A 17,568-nucleotide genomic window follows, 5' to 3' on the forward strand; every position below is an offset into this window, starting at 1 on the left:
GATGCATACTCCCTCCATCTCGCAAGAGTATGGACTCTTTTTCTTTTAGTCTGTTTTATAAGAGTATGCATTTTCTAATTTTGGAAATATTTTTCTCTTTATTGAGATGAGACTCATTATCCACTAACAATACTTTAATTGTTTTTTCTCTATTTCTCTCTCTCTCTTACTTTATTAGTTGTGCATTAAAATTCGTGCCCAATTAAAAGTGCATACTCTTGTGGAACGAATAATTAAAGAAGTCTACTCATTTTTATAATACATCTCAAATTATAATATTTTCTTTATACTCCATCAATCTTCTAGGAATAGGTCATTAAGAATGATACAAATTTTAATATGTAATTAATAAAATAAGATAGAAGAAAAAAATAGTTGAATTAATATAAGGAATGGTGGGGGCTATGAATTATAAATTATAATGGGAGAATGTTTCATAAATATATAGTATGAACTATTTCTAAGAACTAAGGAAGTATAAAAAGTGAAGCATAATTATGGAAAAGTACTTAGAGATGTGCACGCTATTAGCTTAAGGGTGTCCACTATATATGACCGGGCCAGGCTACAAAATCGTGGCCGGGCCACCAATGCCTATGTTTCCCACTATAGTGGACATGGCCAAGCCACAAAAATTTTTATTTTTTCCATTTTGTTTATATTTTAATTAAAAACGGGTATATTTATAGAATTTGTGTAGGAAAGAGGTAAAAAAATGTGTATACTTATAGAATTAAAAAAAAAAAAAAATCAAAAAATATGGAGAGCCGCGGCTCGTGGCCAATACAATAGGAGGGCCACGGCTCCCGCCCAAGAGCCGCGGCCGGGCCACGATCGCGGCGCGCCCACGTCCAACCCCCCCCCCCCCCCCCCCCCCCGGCTGCCCACCCCAGTCACTGTAGGGAGCCGCGAGCTCCCCTATAGTGGACACTCTAACTTCGCTAGTATAGCTACCATAGTTTCAAATGTATTTTATTTCGTACTCATTTGTCTTAATTAAGTTGGGTCAAAATGTTTTGATATAATGATTGAAAATTAGTGTTTGATGGATGAAATGAAAATAAAGTAAAATAAAAGAGAGAAAAAAATAGGTAATGAAATAAAGTAAGTGATGTTTTATTTTTTATCTAAAAAATGAAATGACTAAATTTTGTTGTGATATTTATTGATATTTCTTTTAGTTATGATATTGTATTTAATATTACCTGCGATGTTTCTAGTGTTTTCATCGGTTTTATTTGGGTGTATTTTGTTATTTACTTGTATTGTCTATTTTACAAGGGCCTAATTTGTTAAAATAGCACTCTGTAACTGCAAGTAAGGTTGCATAGGAGTTTGGGATAACTCATACTAACATCTTTTGGGAATTTAATTGGAAACCGTGTAACTATAGTAGTCATCCATGGAATTACTGAATCTGCTCATTCTTAGAGAGATAAATATATTCATATAATTGCCCAGTTTTCTCTTATGAGCTATTTCTTGGACTTTTTTTTAATATTGAATACTATTATTTTCTCCGTTCTATAAAAATATGGGTAATATAATATAGAAACTAAGATAAAATGAATAAAGTAAAGAAAGAAGAGGGAGAATAATATGGTAAAGTAAGAAAGAGAAGAAAAATAGTAATTAAAACAGTATTTGTGGATAGTGAGACCCACATTATTAGTAATGTTTAATAGTGGTATAAATTATAATAAGTTGATGTATACGCGTAATAAATCAGGATAACTTCTGAAAATGGAATGCACATAATTTTTTTCGACCGACGAAAATGAAAAATGCCCATATTTTTTAATGGAAAGATTGTATGAAATAAAATTAATTAGAGTCTATTAATGAGTTTGGGAAAGTTTGGGAAAGAAATGAGAGGAATAAAAGGTGTTAACCGAACATGCAGATACGCCACGTGTCCGTCCACGTTTCCGTAGTCCTGTCCTTCCCTTCCCTCCATCTCCATCAACCTCGCTTTCTAATTCTATCTATGCCTTCTTCTCACTATTTCCATTTCAAATTCACACCAATAATGCCGCTTTCCTTGCGTCCTTGACAACAACCATGTCCAACCATCGCCGAAACCCCCCCGGCATCATCCTAATTCGGAGCCTCCGCGGCAAGGACTGGACTCTCAAAACCTACCGCTACGTCGTTTTGTTGGTCACATTCATCGCCTACACCTCCTATCATGCTTCCAGAAAGCCCAGCAGCATAGTCAAGAGCGTCCTAGATCCAGGCCAAAACCGGGCCAATTCAATCGGATTCCGCCCCTGGCCCTTCGGCCAATTGTTCATCCAGAGCGACGCGGCGCCGATTGCGATTGCGATTGCGGCGAAGAATAAGGGATGGGCGCCGTTCAACGGCAAGGACGGGACGTGGAGATTGGGGGCGATTGATGTGGCCTTCCTCGGCAGTTACGCCATGGGGATGTACGGCGCTGGCCATTTGGGGGATAAATTAGACCTTCGGATGTTCCTCACCACCGGAATGGTTGGGAGCGGCATCTTTGTAGGCCTTTTTGGGATGGGTTACTTTTGGGATATTCACATTTTCTCCTTCTATTTAGCGATGCAGATGGTTGCAGGCCTCTTCCAGGCCACGGGATGGCCTTCTGTTGTTGCTGTGATTGGGAATTGGTTTGGGAAGAGGAAGAGGGGATTGATTATGGGGGTGTGGAATGCTCACACTTCGACCGGGAACATTGCTGGATCCTTGCTTGCTGCTGGTGTGTTGCAGTATGGGTGGGGATGGAGCTTTATTCTGCCTGGGGCTTTTATATTTGTTAGTGGGATATTAGTGTATCTCTTCTTGCCTGCTTACCCGGAAGATATTGGATTCTCGAACCCCCACGAGTCTCATGGGAAGGCGCTGGCGTCGCCTCGGGATGAGGAGTCGCAGAGATTGAAGGAGAGTTTGGCTGGAAACTCGAGTTCGGGAGATAGGAAGAGTATTGGACTAGTTCAAGCTTGTTTGATACCGGGAGTTATTCCGTTTGCACTCTGTCTCTTCTTTGCCAAGCTGGTTGCGTATACGTTTCTCTATTGGTTGCCTTACTACCTTAGTCAGACTGGTAATTTTCTAGTCTTCGCCTTGTTATTATTAGTGTGCACTGGAACTGTTTATCTTATTCGAATACAGGGTGTTTCAAGATCTTATAAAATGTAATGTCTCGGTAGGCTAGAGAGAAAAACGTGGTTGAAGAAAGATTAAAATTTGATGGCTATATGTAGGCAATGCCCATCCGACCCATAGGCATGTGTAGCTTGCATGGGAAACTAATGGAACAATATTTACTTGTTTCTCTATCTCTGTTAGGAGCCATGTTCATTTATACTTTGATCAAATATACTACTCCCTCCGTCCACCAAAAATAGACAAGTTTATGAATGGCACGGGTTTTAATGTATAATTGATAAAGTAAGAAAGAGAGATAGGAAAAAGTAAGAGAGAGGGAGGGAAACATAGTGGAATGTGTATTAGTGGATTGTGGGTCCACATTTAGAATGATGTGTATGGTTAGTAATGGTTGAAAACATTCCATTTTTAGACTTAGTCTAATTTTGATGGACACCCCAAAATGGTAAAACTAGTATACTTTTTGTGGACGCGGGGGGGAGGGGGGGAGTATTTGTTTTTATTCTCTGTGTATTCTTACCGGTCACTTAATAGTTATCACTGGAAACAAGTAAAGTTGCATGGATATAAGGTGTAGAGTGTTTTGGTTGTGTTGTGTAATGATATCTCCAGCACTATCCTATTCTTTTTTCTTTAAATACTTTTATTATGTGTTGAAGTGAATCTTTTAAGAAAAGACGCATGTAGGATAGGTACAAGTAAAGGTGACTACCTACTAAGATCCTTTAGCGAGTGGGTCAGAAGGTTAACTTGTCATAAAAACTGAAACATTTAAATACTAATGACCTAGCAACTGAAATTATTTAGGAGTTAGAACATATGGATGCAAAGAGAATTAAAATTTGTGTGGTAGATCAGTTCACTGAAGTAATGGTTGACAGAGCTACACATTTTGAACAATTTATAACTTCTTTACGGTGCAATTAGACCATCAGGAGATGCCTTTTAGCCTTCTATTAATGCATGGATTCAGTAGATGTGATTTTATAGCTCTTCTTAAACTGTCTCCAAGAATCTTTTAGTCTGCACAACCGATTATTGTGGATCTGTGATTAGTTCATTTTGTATTCTGGCAGTAGCCTTAGGTTGAATTCATTTCACCATGCTCATTTGGTTACATTGTTACAGCTATTGAGGGGCAGTATATGTCGGTGAAGTCTGCAGGAAATCTTTCTACATTGTTTGATGTTGGGGGAATAATTGGTGGAATTTTAGCTGGTTATGTATCTGACAAGCTTAAAGCTCGAGCTACTACTGCTGCTAGCTTCATGTATGCTGCAATACCTGCTATGATCTTTTACCGTAGATATGGAAGTATCTCAAAAGTCAGCAATGTTGTTCTTATGATGATAGCTGGTTTACTTGTGAATGGGCCTTATGCACTTATCACAACTGCTGTTTCTGCTGATCTTGGCACTCACAGTTCTTTAAAAGGCGATTCACGGGCATTGGCAACAGTTACAGCAATAATTGATGGTACTGGATCTATTGGTGCTGCTCTAGGTCCTCTTCTCACTGGATTTCTTTCTTCAGAGAGTTGGGATGCAGTTTTCTACATGCTTATACTTGGTGCTTTTGCTGCTGGTCTTCTTCTAACTCACTTGGTTATTGCTGAAATTAAAGAAAAATTCTCCAAACAGTTGTCACCTGAACAAAATGATATTTCAGGTAATCCTTTCCTCTAGCTAAATTTGTTCCTATGGCATCTGACATTTGAAGAAAAAAAAGCAAACAAAATGCAGTATTTTTTATGTAAGTGTACAATTTGAAAGTCAAATTACGGTGATACATATATTATAAATAATCACAATACATACACTAACATCTAGAATTGTCTTTAGGAATTGGAAACTGAATTCCTACTGTTGCTTTTTTTTTTTTTACTGTTGCATCTCAAATCTCTATATTCAATCTTTCATTTACTTAAAAGTTAAAATGAAAACATTCTTTTGGTACACTGTAGAATACAAAACCCTATTTATAAAAGCTAATGAAGATATCTAAATTGAATCACAAACTATTGGTTATGGTTTGAGTACTCTTTTCTCTGTTATATTATATACTACTTGCTAAAATGTTTGCCACTTTCCTACGAAGTTAAGTTGAGAGTGTTTACTATGTATTGTAATGTGGAGTTGACACTAGAGAATTGGCCCCTTAATCTGTTTTTGTAGGCATCCGTGCAATATACTGACAACATTTTTTGTTCTCTGGAAAATCAAACTATCCCTATATATGTGTCTAAAACTCTTGCACTTCTTTAACTTCAGTCAACTTTGCTGATAAATTTCTAGAATTCTCAATATTGTAGGCAAGCCATTTTCATAAGTATTCACTCCATTTAAAGAAGTTGTTCTAACCGGGTTCCATTTTGATCAATTTTTATAAAAAAGTCAACTTCAGTCGTTGATGAAACATGAAATTCTTTAATTATTCTCCGTATGCATAATCGGAGGAGCATTGCAGTTGAAGAATAATGTCTCAAATACTTTGCAGATTAACCATGTTGGGTGAGCTTTATGGTATTCTATAGTTTCATTGGATGCCCGCATGTTGATCTCAGTTGCTTGATGCTCTATGTTAGTAATACTCTGAAGTAGTGTGAACCTCAAGATGATGCAAGATATCTTATAATGAAGACGTCCATAGTTACTGCTAGGAAAAACAATTAAATACATATGTTAAATCTTGTTGGAATTTGGATGAGACTGAACGGTGATCTTGGATTTCTTTACCATCTGCTTGCTCATAGTTTCTCATTTGGCACGTCTGTATGTGACTAGGCTGACATTGGAAAATTCAGTTGTTTGGCTTTCTCACTATTGAATAAGAGTTATGATGACCTTTTAAAATATTTTTGTTCCTGCTTGATGCATCTGCTATGTTATAATATAGGTTTGTGGTATTGCAGGTGAAGCCTCTCGGCCCCTTTTGCACGATCAAAGGCGTTGAGCTTAGCATCACCATCAACATCTTGATAAGAGTAGAGCATGAGAAACAGAGTTGTTAGACCCGGGTAGGTTGCATGAAACAATAAGTTCGATAATGCGATGCTATAAAAACTTGTGAAATAGTTCTGTAGGCTGTTATATATATGTATATATTTATTCTATATATATGTTTTTGTGCTGTGCCACGAGAAGACCTCACCAGCTTGGACTGCTGATGATATTCTTCCATCCCATTTCATGGCTGATAGAAGACATGTTTTTGCCTCAAATTCTTGTCCATGTAGTTTCTGGTCCATGTTTCTGCCTCAAATTCTGACTATAGACGATAGATTTGTTTGAATGTTTAGTTTAGAATGTTACAAACTTCCATTTGTTTTATTAGAAAGTATCCTTCATAATTCAACTTACAGTTATGTGTTATTATGTCTCACAATTATTTAGATATGTGCTTCCAGTTTAATCAAAATTTCTTAGTTAAAGTAAATCACAGACAATAAAATTCTAATTCTAAATTAAATTCGAAATAACATAGTTTATTATCTAATTTACTTAGTTAAAATAAAAATATGATAACCAATTCAATCTTTTATTCCTACAGAAGTTAAAAATATTTTTCAACAGCTATATACCGAATTTTAAGTAAACAAATATATATTCAATAATAAACTGAATTTTAAATCATTAAGAAATAAAAAATACGTATAAAATTATAATGGCTATATGCTAATTGTGAATTTCCAAAAATAAAACAAAAATATACTCCCTCCGTTCTATAGAAGTAAAGTCATTTTACTATTTTAGTACGTTCCATAGTAGTAGAGTTATTTTCATTTTTAATAAAAGTCAATACATTTCTTCTCACTTATTTTATTCTCTTCATCTCTTTAACTTTTTATTTATTTCATACCTTTTTTACTTAATTCACTTAACACAATTTTTCTTAAATCGCGTGTAAAAATACGTCTCCACTACCGCAAAACGAAGGGAGTAGTTGTGCGTGTAAAAATACGTCTCCACTACCGCGGAACGAAGGGAGTAGTTGTTTGGACTGCTTAATGGAATGCTGAGGTGACATCAACTATAAAAGTGTAACTAACGATGTCTATGGATTATGAAATAAAATAACTTCTCTCTTATCTCTCACCCGCAATTTAGTTACTCCGGCAAGCCAGGTACTATTCTCGACCGCCGTTCAGTTTCCGATGGTCCTTGATTCGTACCATTTTTCGCCGATTGATATATGCATTAGTTGTTTTATGTCATTCCATTATACTCTCTACGTTTCATAAAAATGTGCACTTTCTATTTTCGTCCGTCCCACAAAAATATGTGCATTCCATTTTGAGAAAGTTATACTCCTATCAATTTAATTATGTAGGTGCCACTATCCATTAACACTCAATCGATCATTCTCTGGGTAGGCAATCTGCCCTCCTAACACTAAAACCCTATAATAATCTCAAGAACAAATATCTTTTCTCGTCTACTAACCACAACAGACGAACATAAACAAGCAAACTGAAGCAAGGAAATAATTTTCAATATTTCATCTTCACAACTAAACATCCAAATGTGTTCATTTCCAAGAATCACAATACATCTTACGTTATAATCACGCCCAAATGACAAAGTATGAAACAATCACATGTATAAGTTCAATGAACGTCTCCATACTGGGATTGTACTTTCTTCAGAGATTCAACTAAAATAGCGGAATGCTCTATTCAAAGTGGCCTAACTTGATGAGCATGTGCCATGGTGGATTCCGCACGCATTAATTCCTTCCTTACAAGGAAAGCTCGCCTTGAAGTAGTTGACACTGTTTCACGGTGTGCTTAGTGGTCAAGCAAAATTTGATCCAACATGCCAGTTTCCAATTGCAGCTGGGATGGAGTCGATGGACAAACTTATATTTTTTCAAACTAACTGGTGAACAAAATTGGTAATACGTTTGTCCCTTTCACCTTTTCCTTTGTCTTCTACGGCATTCAAAACATTCAGTACATGAGGACTTACTCCGGCTTGTGACACTAGATTGGAGCCTGCTGGATTGGACTTTCAACTCATCAACTAATATTTGGCGAAGCTTATCGTTTTCTTGCATTAGTTCTTCAATGAGTACCTGGTGTTTCAACACCTGAATGCATAAGAAAGCTAGGTTAGATGCAGCCAGCAGATCCAGAAACCGTGGAACTGAATTGTGGTCAACATTTCAAACACTGTATTAAGAAGGCATAATTCTATTTCCAACGATTTAGAAACTTTTGGACTTCCATGGTTTCTAATATATTTTAATTTTTAAATTAGAATTAATGTTTGAGATTCTTTGGTTGTTATATGTAGATGAATGGCAAGGATCAAACCAACATCTACATTCTAATTTTATGTCAAAGCATAAGATTAGGTACGTTCTTTCATTTACTTTTAGCTTGAAAGTCTCAAAATCTGCATTTTAATTTATTACAATCATGTATAAATTCGTGAAAGAATAGGAATAACTTTCTAATCAAGAACTGAATATTGTCCATATCATGGTTTGGTTTAGGCTCCACCTGGAGGTTCCAAGCTAATCACTGACAGTTCGGTACCATACTACCATTGGCCTTGTGTAATGACACTAAGCAACTAATATGAAAGGACACATCATGTATTAAGTAAGAGAATTTGAGCAAGTGTCAAAATTCAATAACTTGTGGAAAGAGTTCATTGAGGTTAGCTTCCTCAGTAGAGCCACCCAAAGATCTTAGTAATACAAAGATATACTTTCAGGGCACCATCCAAACGGAGTTAAAATCATTTATGTCAGTTAGAAAATATATACCAGGTGGAATAGATTCTTAAACTTCTCTTATTCACATGCGCTGAAGTAGTATATTCTGTTTTTGGGATATGCAAATCCATTGAAGGCTTGAACTTTATCTTTGGTTTATTCAATATCATTAACAATGAAACTAAAGTTACTAAAAAAGTAGCAGACAGATCGACATTTAACAGAGAAACTAATGTTATATGACTACATGAGGAAAAAATAGAAGAATATAAGAACTTAGTTCTGTGTATATTTACCATTTGAAGCACGCTATTCTCCAGTTGAGTTACCCTACCCTGCAATGTGAACTAGAATCAGTAACCTTTATATACACAGGCAACAAGAGGTTAAGAAATCCATGATTATGGCAATGGCAACATATACAGAATACTGTCAACAATTATATGAGGATAAAATGCATTGCTATTATGCAATAATGCGACCTCTCTGTTTTTGTAACATGAGGCTCTAGATTTTCCTAGTGTGGGTTTTAACATCAGAGGCCTCAGCAGAAACACACCAGTTATTTCTAGTTTCAGAATTCCACATCATCTTATTTCTAGCACTAAAGACTTGTGTCAGACTGTCAGTCAATAAATTCTAGCACTACGAAAAACAGAGTTTAGAGTGCTACTATTCTAATACATATTGCAGTGAAATTGCTCTAGTAACTGAGTTTTGAGGTTCATGCATTCATACTTGTTCCTGAGAGGAGCTGCCATCCTCTTTGAGATTTTTCAAAAAGTTGTTGAGGACTTTCTCTGTTTGACTGGTATATTCTGTATCTGTTGCAGCACTTGTCGGAGCTAAAGTCCCCTCTGGAGAAAATAGTGCATTTCCACTCCTTTTGCTGGATGATGAATTTGCTAACTTGGCCCTGCTTCGATTTTCATATAAAGATTCGTCAACCGTGCTCTTGCCAATTTGTAAAGATGGAGGGGAAATAATCCCTTGGCTAGCAGACAGGGTAGAACTGGAATTTATTCCAAGTCTTTCCATCACACCTGTTGCCATTTGCTGAAAATTGGAGTTTAAGGTAAGGAAAAATAAAGGATAAGCACTGAAAAGAGAAGACAGCATCAACACATACTAAAAATTGTGACTGTATCTGATGCAGCACACTAGGCTTCACAGCAAGGCCTGTCATATTTTGAAGTATATTAGCTATCTAATGCAAGTCAGGAATATGCTGATGCCCATTTCCATTTAACAGCGTGCCCCCAATTCAAGAAAACAATTCTTTATACGCCCGCATAATTTTAAAACTGTTGAAAGAATTTTATGATTCAAAAGCCTACAAAAGGATAGCCTTGCAGAAGAGAACATGATAAACAGATTAATACATAACAAAAATATTTGCAGATCTAACCAAGACATCTGAAAGAGATAGTATGATATCATGCTAACAATCTCGTAATCTAAAATCTAACAGTGGAACTGAAACAATGAAAAGGGAACCCCCTTGGTAGCCAAAAAAAACTCTCAGAATCATTCAGTATCTATTCTTGCATCAGGGACTTGCAGATATTAGAATACGCAAGCCTCCCTATGTTTAACTAACTCAGGCGATTTATATACTTCCAGGTACATACCAACTCCAAAGCCATGGCCAAAACCCACTCCACAGCCAATACCAGCTTCAATGTTCTTCGCACCTACTTTCTTTAGCTACATTCATGAAAAAGACAGGGAAAAGAAGATTAAGATTAAGATATATCATAGAAAGTAAAAAAGAATGGAACACATACCAGAAATACATACAGCATTATTGACATGTCTTTGAACACCAGAAAATGCATCAGTTGCGCCTCTCGTGGCACTCATGACTTGGCCCAAGACTGGTATTGCACCTAATGATATATTGAGATTTCACAATTAACGGAGACGCCAATAAGCCAAGTTTAAAAATAACATTGTCAGATAGTATCATATCATTCTGGACTCCAATTGAACTCAATGTTGGTTCTCAGTCATGGAAATAGTATTTGAATTAGTATATCAATCGTAAGAAGAAGGGTCATTATTCCCAAGTTTCACAAATTTCTGGTGATTATTCATTTAGAAGAAATTTCCCATCTCATTATTTTGCAAACTCTTTTTATCCTACCTATAATGATATGCTTCTCTACAGAACACGCATACTACTATTTATCAAGTAAGCATTTATCTTTTTGAGTGATTTTTAGGCGCAGTAGATATCACATTTCCTTACTACTTTTGCGCTGGTAAATCAAATCAAACGAGTTGACAATCAAACTCTCTCAATTCCCCCAATTTTGAACATCAATTCCAACATCTAAGAGAAGTACCAAAATGTGAGCGTCACAAATTAAATAGACAAGGCCGATGAAACAAGAGCTAAGCTGCCAAATTCAAATAACACAAAACCTAATTCAAATACTTGAACAAAATAAGCAAATTTGAGGCATGTTTATTACTATAAACTGGATTCAAATTTGAGTAGTTGGCGCAAAGCATACCTAAATGAATAGGGCGACCGACGCCAATGCCAACACCACAACCGACTCCAAAACCGGTGAATACTTGACCCACTTTTAAAGTAAAAGGATTCTCAAACTTCATCGGTCTCCTTTCCATTTTATTTTCCGCGTAAACGACTCGGCCGCTGCCGCTGCCTCCGTTGGTCGCCATTATTTCTTAATTTAGTTCCGTCCAGCTAAATTAGCATCCCCAACTATGTTTTACTGCGTACCTACCTTCCATTTTAGTTTATCGCCCATAATATATTAGTCCCTTTTTCTCTATTTTATTCCATTTTTTTAGTTTATCACATACATGAAAGATTGTTCGTAATAGTGGCACAACCAAATTACAACCGTATGAGCATCCACAGTACAAATAGGTCAACCATAGTCACTCTCTCTTCCTGCTACGTCAGCAGCACTAAAAATTCCCCTGCCACGTCAGATTTAGGTCAGCATAGGCCAGCCGTAATAAAAATAATTCAAAAAATACTACATTTATGGAATTAAAATTACGATTAAATTACGAAACTAAATTTACGACACATATACGAGAAAAATTCGTTAATTTTATTTAAATAAAAAAAAATACATTAACTAAAAATCAAAAAAATTACATAATAAAAAAAAAATCCGGGCTTCCACGCACGAGCCACCGCCTCACTCTACTCCTCACTAATTTATTAAAAAAATACATTAAAATATGTTAGTATGCCTTGAATCCGTTATAGTTTGCCGCTAGCCGAACGGGGGTCTTGCTGACATGTTTATGTTTTAGGTCTTAATTTTGTATTGGGTCTAGCCAGTCGTCTGTGTGCCTATTTAAAAATTACATAATTAAAAAAAATTGATAAAAAAAACATTAAAAAAATACATTATATAGTTTTTCAAAAATTTATTTTTTTAAAAAAAAAAAAAATAGCGTTGGCCGATCGCTGGCCGATCGGCACGCCACAATGGCGGCCAGCGCATCGGCCAGCGCCAGGCAATCGGCTAGCCCACGCTGCTTTTCTCGCCGATTTCGGGCTGGCCTGCTGCAATGGTTCGGCTAGCGACGCGAATCGGCTAGCCGGCATTGGAGATGCTCTAAAAAAAATACTTGTTTGCCATTCACAAATCACATTATTTATTAATTGTTACTCCCTCCGTCCCGGCTAAGATGACACATTGCTTAGCCGGCACGAGATTTTATGAGTTATTGGTTAAAGTGTTTAATTGGAGAGAGAGAATGTGGGTGTAGGTATTAAAGTAGAGAGATGAAGATAGATGGATATTTTAATAGGAGTGAGAAAAAGTGGTTGAGTGTATTAATTGGAGAGAGAAAGTTAAAAAAAAAGGAAATGTGTAATCTTAGTTGGGACAAACTAAAAAGAAAAACGTGCCATCTTAAGCGGGACGGAGGGAGTAGTATATTTTAATTGGACTAGAATAAAATTAATTGAATAAAAATAAATAAATAAGAAAACATAATTCATTGAAACAAATTTTGAACCAAATCTACGTCCGATTATAAATTTTGAAAAATTATACGACAAAAATTACGTAAAATAGAGGTTGTATTTTTAAATATAAATTAAGAAAATAATAAAAAAAATATCCCGTAAATGCGCCGCGGCGCGCAATAGGCCGCCGCAGCGCAGCTGCGAGGACCGTCGGGTGCCATACACCTCTGCCGGGTATCCGGCTCTTCCACCCCCGCCGTGGCACTCCGACGGCTTGCAATAGGGCGCCGCGACGCACCTATTGTGGACACACTAAGATGACGCATCCCTTTATCTCTATCTTATTCCATCTCTCTTACTTTATTCTCTCCACCTAATATATAAAATAAAACTGCATAAAATTCCATACTAAATGGATTATCTTCTTTGGGATGGAATGCGTACTTTTTACTGCTGCCTTAGCCAGGCTAAAATGATAGTATTAAATTAAATGCATAGATGTAATTGTCTGAATTTTATCATTCTAATCTAGTGTGAAAAATACATATGTTAGTTTGGAGACTTAGTTTGAGTTTAGATGTATCACACCCCAATCCTTTTGACTTATGCACTTATTATAAATAAATTCAAAATATTAAATAAATTAATCCACGCTTCAAGTACATAAAACACACATATTATATAATTTCAAAAAAAACAACATTTATCAATTACATATTCCAAAACATTCTAAACAGCAGTGATACCCTCTCACCACTCTATATACTATACATTTATCTATATGCAGAAATGATGAGGAGGAGAAAGTTGCCAAAACGCGTCAGGCGACCCTGATAACAAGTGGAGTTTGTATAACTCACATTTACTGGAACATCACTGATATCTTTTCCTGAAAAATATTAGTGGTTTATATGAGCCACAACTCAGTGTATATAAATCTTACCTTTAATTTCACACACAAATATTAAACACATTCTTTCACCAACATATATCACCAGAAATAATAAATATCATAAACAATTTAATATTCATATGCATATGCCTCTCCGTTCTTTTTATTATTCTGTGACAAATCAAGTCTGGTATCTGTCCGGGATTTCCATTGTATACGACCCGAAGGTCCCTTTTAATTATTTGACCTTTCCACGAAGGCCCCTCTTTGCTTTTTGACATTTCCACGAAGGCCCCTCTTTGATTTGACCTTTCCACGAAGGTCCCTCTTTGCATATATTTCGTTGACCCGTAGGTCCATTATCATTGTATATGACCCGTAGGTCTATTTTCATTATCATTGACATCAGACTCAGGGCAAGACTGTCACATATCCTCTTTAATCCATTGATTCAAGTAATTCTAATGACATATAAAAATATATCGAGTGCACCACTCACATATCTATTGCACCAATCAGATATCCATATAATATTCCACTAAATAATTCCAACATAATATATAAAACATATCCATACTAATTTCAAACCATATAATTCAATTACTCATTCAAATTCAACACATAGCAATCAACCACATAACACATGTAAAATTAAAAGTGTGATTTATACACACCTGACTATGACAAATAAACTAAGCTTCTGATTCTGATTTCCAATCCATGGCCCTCCATCCTTGAATAATTTACCATTTCTTCTTATGTTTTTTTCTTACAACTAACCCTCAATAATTCCCTTCTCATTTTTTTTCAACTGAAATAGGCATATATATATATATATAGGGATGTAGGGGAGCATTAAGGTCCTATTGCCCTCTTAGTGTCTATATCCTTCTTAATATCAACCATTAGATTAGTATGATCGACGGACTAGATGAAGCCTCACAAAATCATCCCGTGTTGCATTATTAGGTTCATTCTGTGCATTATATGGGTAAAATTGTAAAACAGCCATGAATTAAAACGGCAGGAGCGAGATTTAAGCAATCCTTCCATATGCTCACTCTCTCTCTTACTCCAAACGTCTCTTCCCATCAGCCCACGATTCTCAAATCGTCTCCCCCATTTCAAACTAGGAAAAACCCTAGCCGCTACTCAAATTGAAGAGACACCACCACTCCCGCTGATTTTTCGCCGTGAAAAGCACCGCCGGTCGACGATTCATAGTTCTAATGTGATTCCTTCGCCGCGCGATGATAGATTTACAGTCGACAACAAGGCGGGTTTCAAAAGTTCCGATTTTTGGTAAGAGACACTTCTAATCGTCAATTTTCGTCATTGAAACAGTGACGATTTTGTCACACATTTGGTCGACACAGTTAATGATTCAATTTTTCGTAATACCCACTGTTAATCGCCTATTTTCACCGCCGACACACCACCTAATTGTCGATTCAATGTTTTCTCCTAAACAATATCACGTTTTTCTTATTTTGGTCGAGATTTTCGTAAATCGTAAAATCGTGTTCATTTTTGATAGGGTTCTGTCCATTATTGAAGTTTGTAGTGAATGACTGGTTTCCAATTGTGTATTGGGCGATTTGGTAGATGAAATCGTATCTGGGTTGATTTTTGGTTTGTCTTGCATTTGCCTTTATATTCATTCGTGCATTATTTGATGCAATGTGTACATTATTGTAGGTAGTGGTTGATAAAATGCCTGAAAATTGAGTGAAATTTGTATTCATATTTGCATTATTTGTTGCCATTTGTACATTATTGTAGGGAGTGGTGTAAATTATTGTATGGAGTGGTGTACATTATGTTTTTTTGTTTTACTTTAAATGCATCGGTTTTATAAAAGGTCAATGGTTGATAGAATGTAATATTCATTGGTGCATTATTTGCTTACTTTTGTACATTATACAGTTAGTATTGTACATTAATGCGATACGTTATTAATTTTTGGGCAGCGGCGAAGCAGCCTAGGTTAGATATTGACGAAGCGGTGGATGATGTTCTTCCACTTGCGATTGCGCAAAAGTTCAGGGAGAGGTTGGTTGAGCAGCAAAGGTCCTATTGCCTCCCGTCTGATTTCCAAGAGGGAAAAGGCTATAAAGGAGGCTATTAGGCCTCTTAGACGGTGCAAGGCTTGCAATGAGATGGGACATCACGACTCTAGAAACTGTCCAATGTTTAAAGAGATGGCGAAGGAGAAAGAGCTTCATAAGGGCAAGAGGAAATCTTGATGTATCTTGTACCTAAAAACATTATTAGTTCTAGTTTTCGGTTTAGTCTTAGTTATCATTTCGTTTCGAATGTTATTAATCCTACCACTGTCAACAATTTATGCATAATAATTTAACATTTTTAGTTTGTTAATGTACATTATTAGTAACGAATTTGTACATTATTGTCTACAAGCACTTAACTTTCTGTACGTAGTTATTGAAGTAGAGTTCATTATAGACACATTTTGTACATTGCACATAATATCATTCCATTATTAAACTGTTAACATACATTATTATTCATGAAGATGTACATTATTGTACGCAATGACATAACTTGGTGTACATTACATTTCCGGGGCAGTTCATTAATAAGCACATTCTGTACATTATTCATCTAATTTCATCCATTATACAATTTCTTGTTGTCTTCCCTATTGCATACAACATAATCGTCCATTAATGAGTCAACAATAACCATTACACAGTACTATATGTACATTATGTTTATCAGTTAAAACTACTCCCTAGCCGAGACGATATCTAAACCCTAGAGGAATGACAAAAACTCGTTCACTTTGGCAACAGTTGTGGTACTTACTACATACTACACCCTAGCCCCAAGGATTGCTAAACCCTTGGTGAATAAATGAAACGTGCCCCAAACAATCAATCAGTGAATATATACATTACAGATCAGATATCGTCATTACAGAGTTGATAAAAATTATTACACAGTAATATATGTACATTATGTTTACAAGCTGTAACCTACGATTAGAAAACACGAAAATCTGTAAACAATGGCTGATTTCATGAAAAAAAAATGACAATTGATGCAAAATAAAACTAAATACAAGAACGAACTAATCACAAACAAATATATAAAACCATAGATGTCAATTGCACAACTAATACAATAACTTTCTACCAAAATTTATCAATAAAAAAAAAAAAAAAAAAAAAAAAAAAAAAAAAACGTTTTCAATGTAAAAAAGACGACAACAATTTCTTGAGAAGGTCTTCAATGGAGAAAAAACGATGAGGGAGAGAAGAAATATTGTTCGATTCCTTCAATTTCAACATCTCCATATCCGATCTCAACCGCTGCGGAAGAGATCAGAAATGAAATTGTGGAGGAATTGGAATCGGCGTCGTGATTTCTTCTCTCCACCATTCACGACTGCTCCAAATTAACGACGTATTCACGACGCCAATCTTCAACAAGAGTAATCGGAGAATATATTCAACGGAGAAGAATGATTTCAGCAGCGCTTGTCTTCAAGAAGAACTTCTTCAGCGCATAAAAAAGAATGAATAATTAGAGAGAGGAATCGTGTAATCTGTAGAGAAAACAAACATAATATTTGCTAGAGATAATCAAGGAACTTACCATAACTAAAAGATTTGTTAATACCAACAACACCCTTTTTGGTTTTATTTAATCATTAAATTAAATACAGGTGGCGCTATTTAGGTCCCTTAGATCTTGAAAATTGATGGTGAAGATTGAGAAGGAAAAAGAACAAAAGATAGAAAAAGGATATGAATACATCCCTAGGGGAGTGATCAGGTCCATAAATCATTTTATGTCAAATATCCAAGTCAATCTCATCCCTTCAATTTAT

General features: G+C 35.8%; 2 protein-coding genes across 3 annotated transcripts; one reads left to right on the top strand and one right to left on the bottom strand.

The window, feature by feature from the left end:
* Positions 1–1,951: 1,951 nt before the first annotated feature.
* G3PP4 (Major facilitator superfamily protein) lies at positions 1,952–6,506 on the top strand. 2 transcript variants are annotated; one of them, XM_048086363.2, is made up of 4 exons: positions 1,952–3,070; positions 4,264–4,405; positions 4,559–4,803; positions 6,047–6,506. In XM_048086363.2, exons 1-4 carry the CDS (start codon positions 2,062–2,064, stop codon positions 6,085–6,087), a joined length of 1,437 nt encoding a protein of 478 aa, XP_047942320.1. In that variant the 5' UTR covers positions 1,952–2,061; the 3' UTR covers positions 6,088–6,506. The 2 variants fall into 2 exon arrangements, with proteins under 2 accessions (XP_047942320.1, XP_047942321.1); XM_048086364.2 differs by having other exon boundaries at positions 1,954–3,070; positions 4,264–4,803.
* Positions 6,507–7,618: 1,112 nt separating this feature from the next.
* LOC125186840 (dynamin) lies at positions 7,619–11,641 on the bottom strand. The gene is made up of 7 exons (XM_048083306.2): positions 11,376–11,641; positions 10,657–10,745; positions 10,488–10,563; positions 9,986–10,035; positions 9,595–9,912; positions 9,153–9,191; positions 7,619–8,223 (listed from the first exon to the last, which is right to left on the bottom strand). The coding sequence occupies exons 1-7, from the start codon at positions 11,545–11,547 to the stop codon at positions 8,047–8,049; spliced, it is 921 nt and encodes a 306-aa protein (XP_047939263.1). The 5' UTR covers positions 11,548–11,641; the 3' UTR covers positions 7,619–8,046.
* Positions 11,642–17,568: the final 5,927 nt, after the last annotated feature.

The sequence above is a fragment of the Salvia hispanica genome, chromosome 5, assembly GCF_029641045.1.
Source record: "Salvia hispanica isolate PSC_SH4W2 chromosome 5, Shi_PSC_v1, whole genome shotgun sequence".
NCBI classification, from domain to species: Eukaryota; Viridiplantae; Streptophyta; class Magnoliopsida; order Lamiales; family Lamiaceae; genus Salvia; species Salvia hispanica.

Excerpts from the sequence above, each read along its gene's own strand:
- G3PP4 (XM_048086364.2), top strand. The coding sequence starts at position 2,062 with ATGTCCAACCATCGCCGAAACCCCCCCGGCATCATCCTAATTCGGAGC. Across the intron at positions 3,071-4,263 it reads TTACTACCTTAGTCAGACTG|CTATTGAGGGGCAGTATATG; the intron begins GTAATTTTCTAG and ends ACATTGTTACAG. Across the intron at positions 4,804-6,046 it reads TGAACAAAATGATATTTCAG|GTGAAGCCTCTCGGCCCCTT; the intron begins GTAATCCTTTCC and ends GTGGTATTGCAG.
- LOC125186840 (XM_048083306.2), bottom strand. The coding sequence starts at position 11,547 with ATGGCGACCAACGGAGGCAGCGGCAGCGGCCGAGTCGTTTACGCGGAA. Across the intron at positions 10,564-10,656 it reads AAAGACATGTCAATAATGCT|CTAAAGAAAGTAGGTGCGAA; the intron begins GTATGTATTTCT and ends TCATGAATGTAG. Across the intron at positions 10,036-10,487 it reads TGGCCATGGCTTTGGAGTTG|GCCTTGCTGTGAAGCCTAGT; the intron begins GTATGTACCTGG and ends AAAATATGACAG.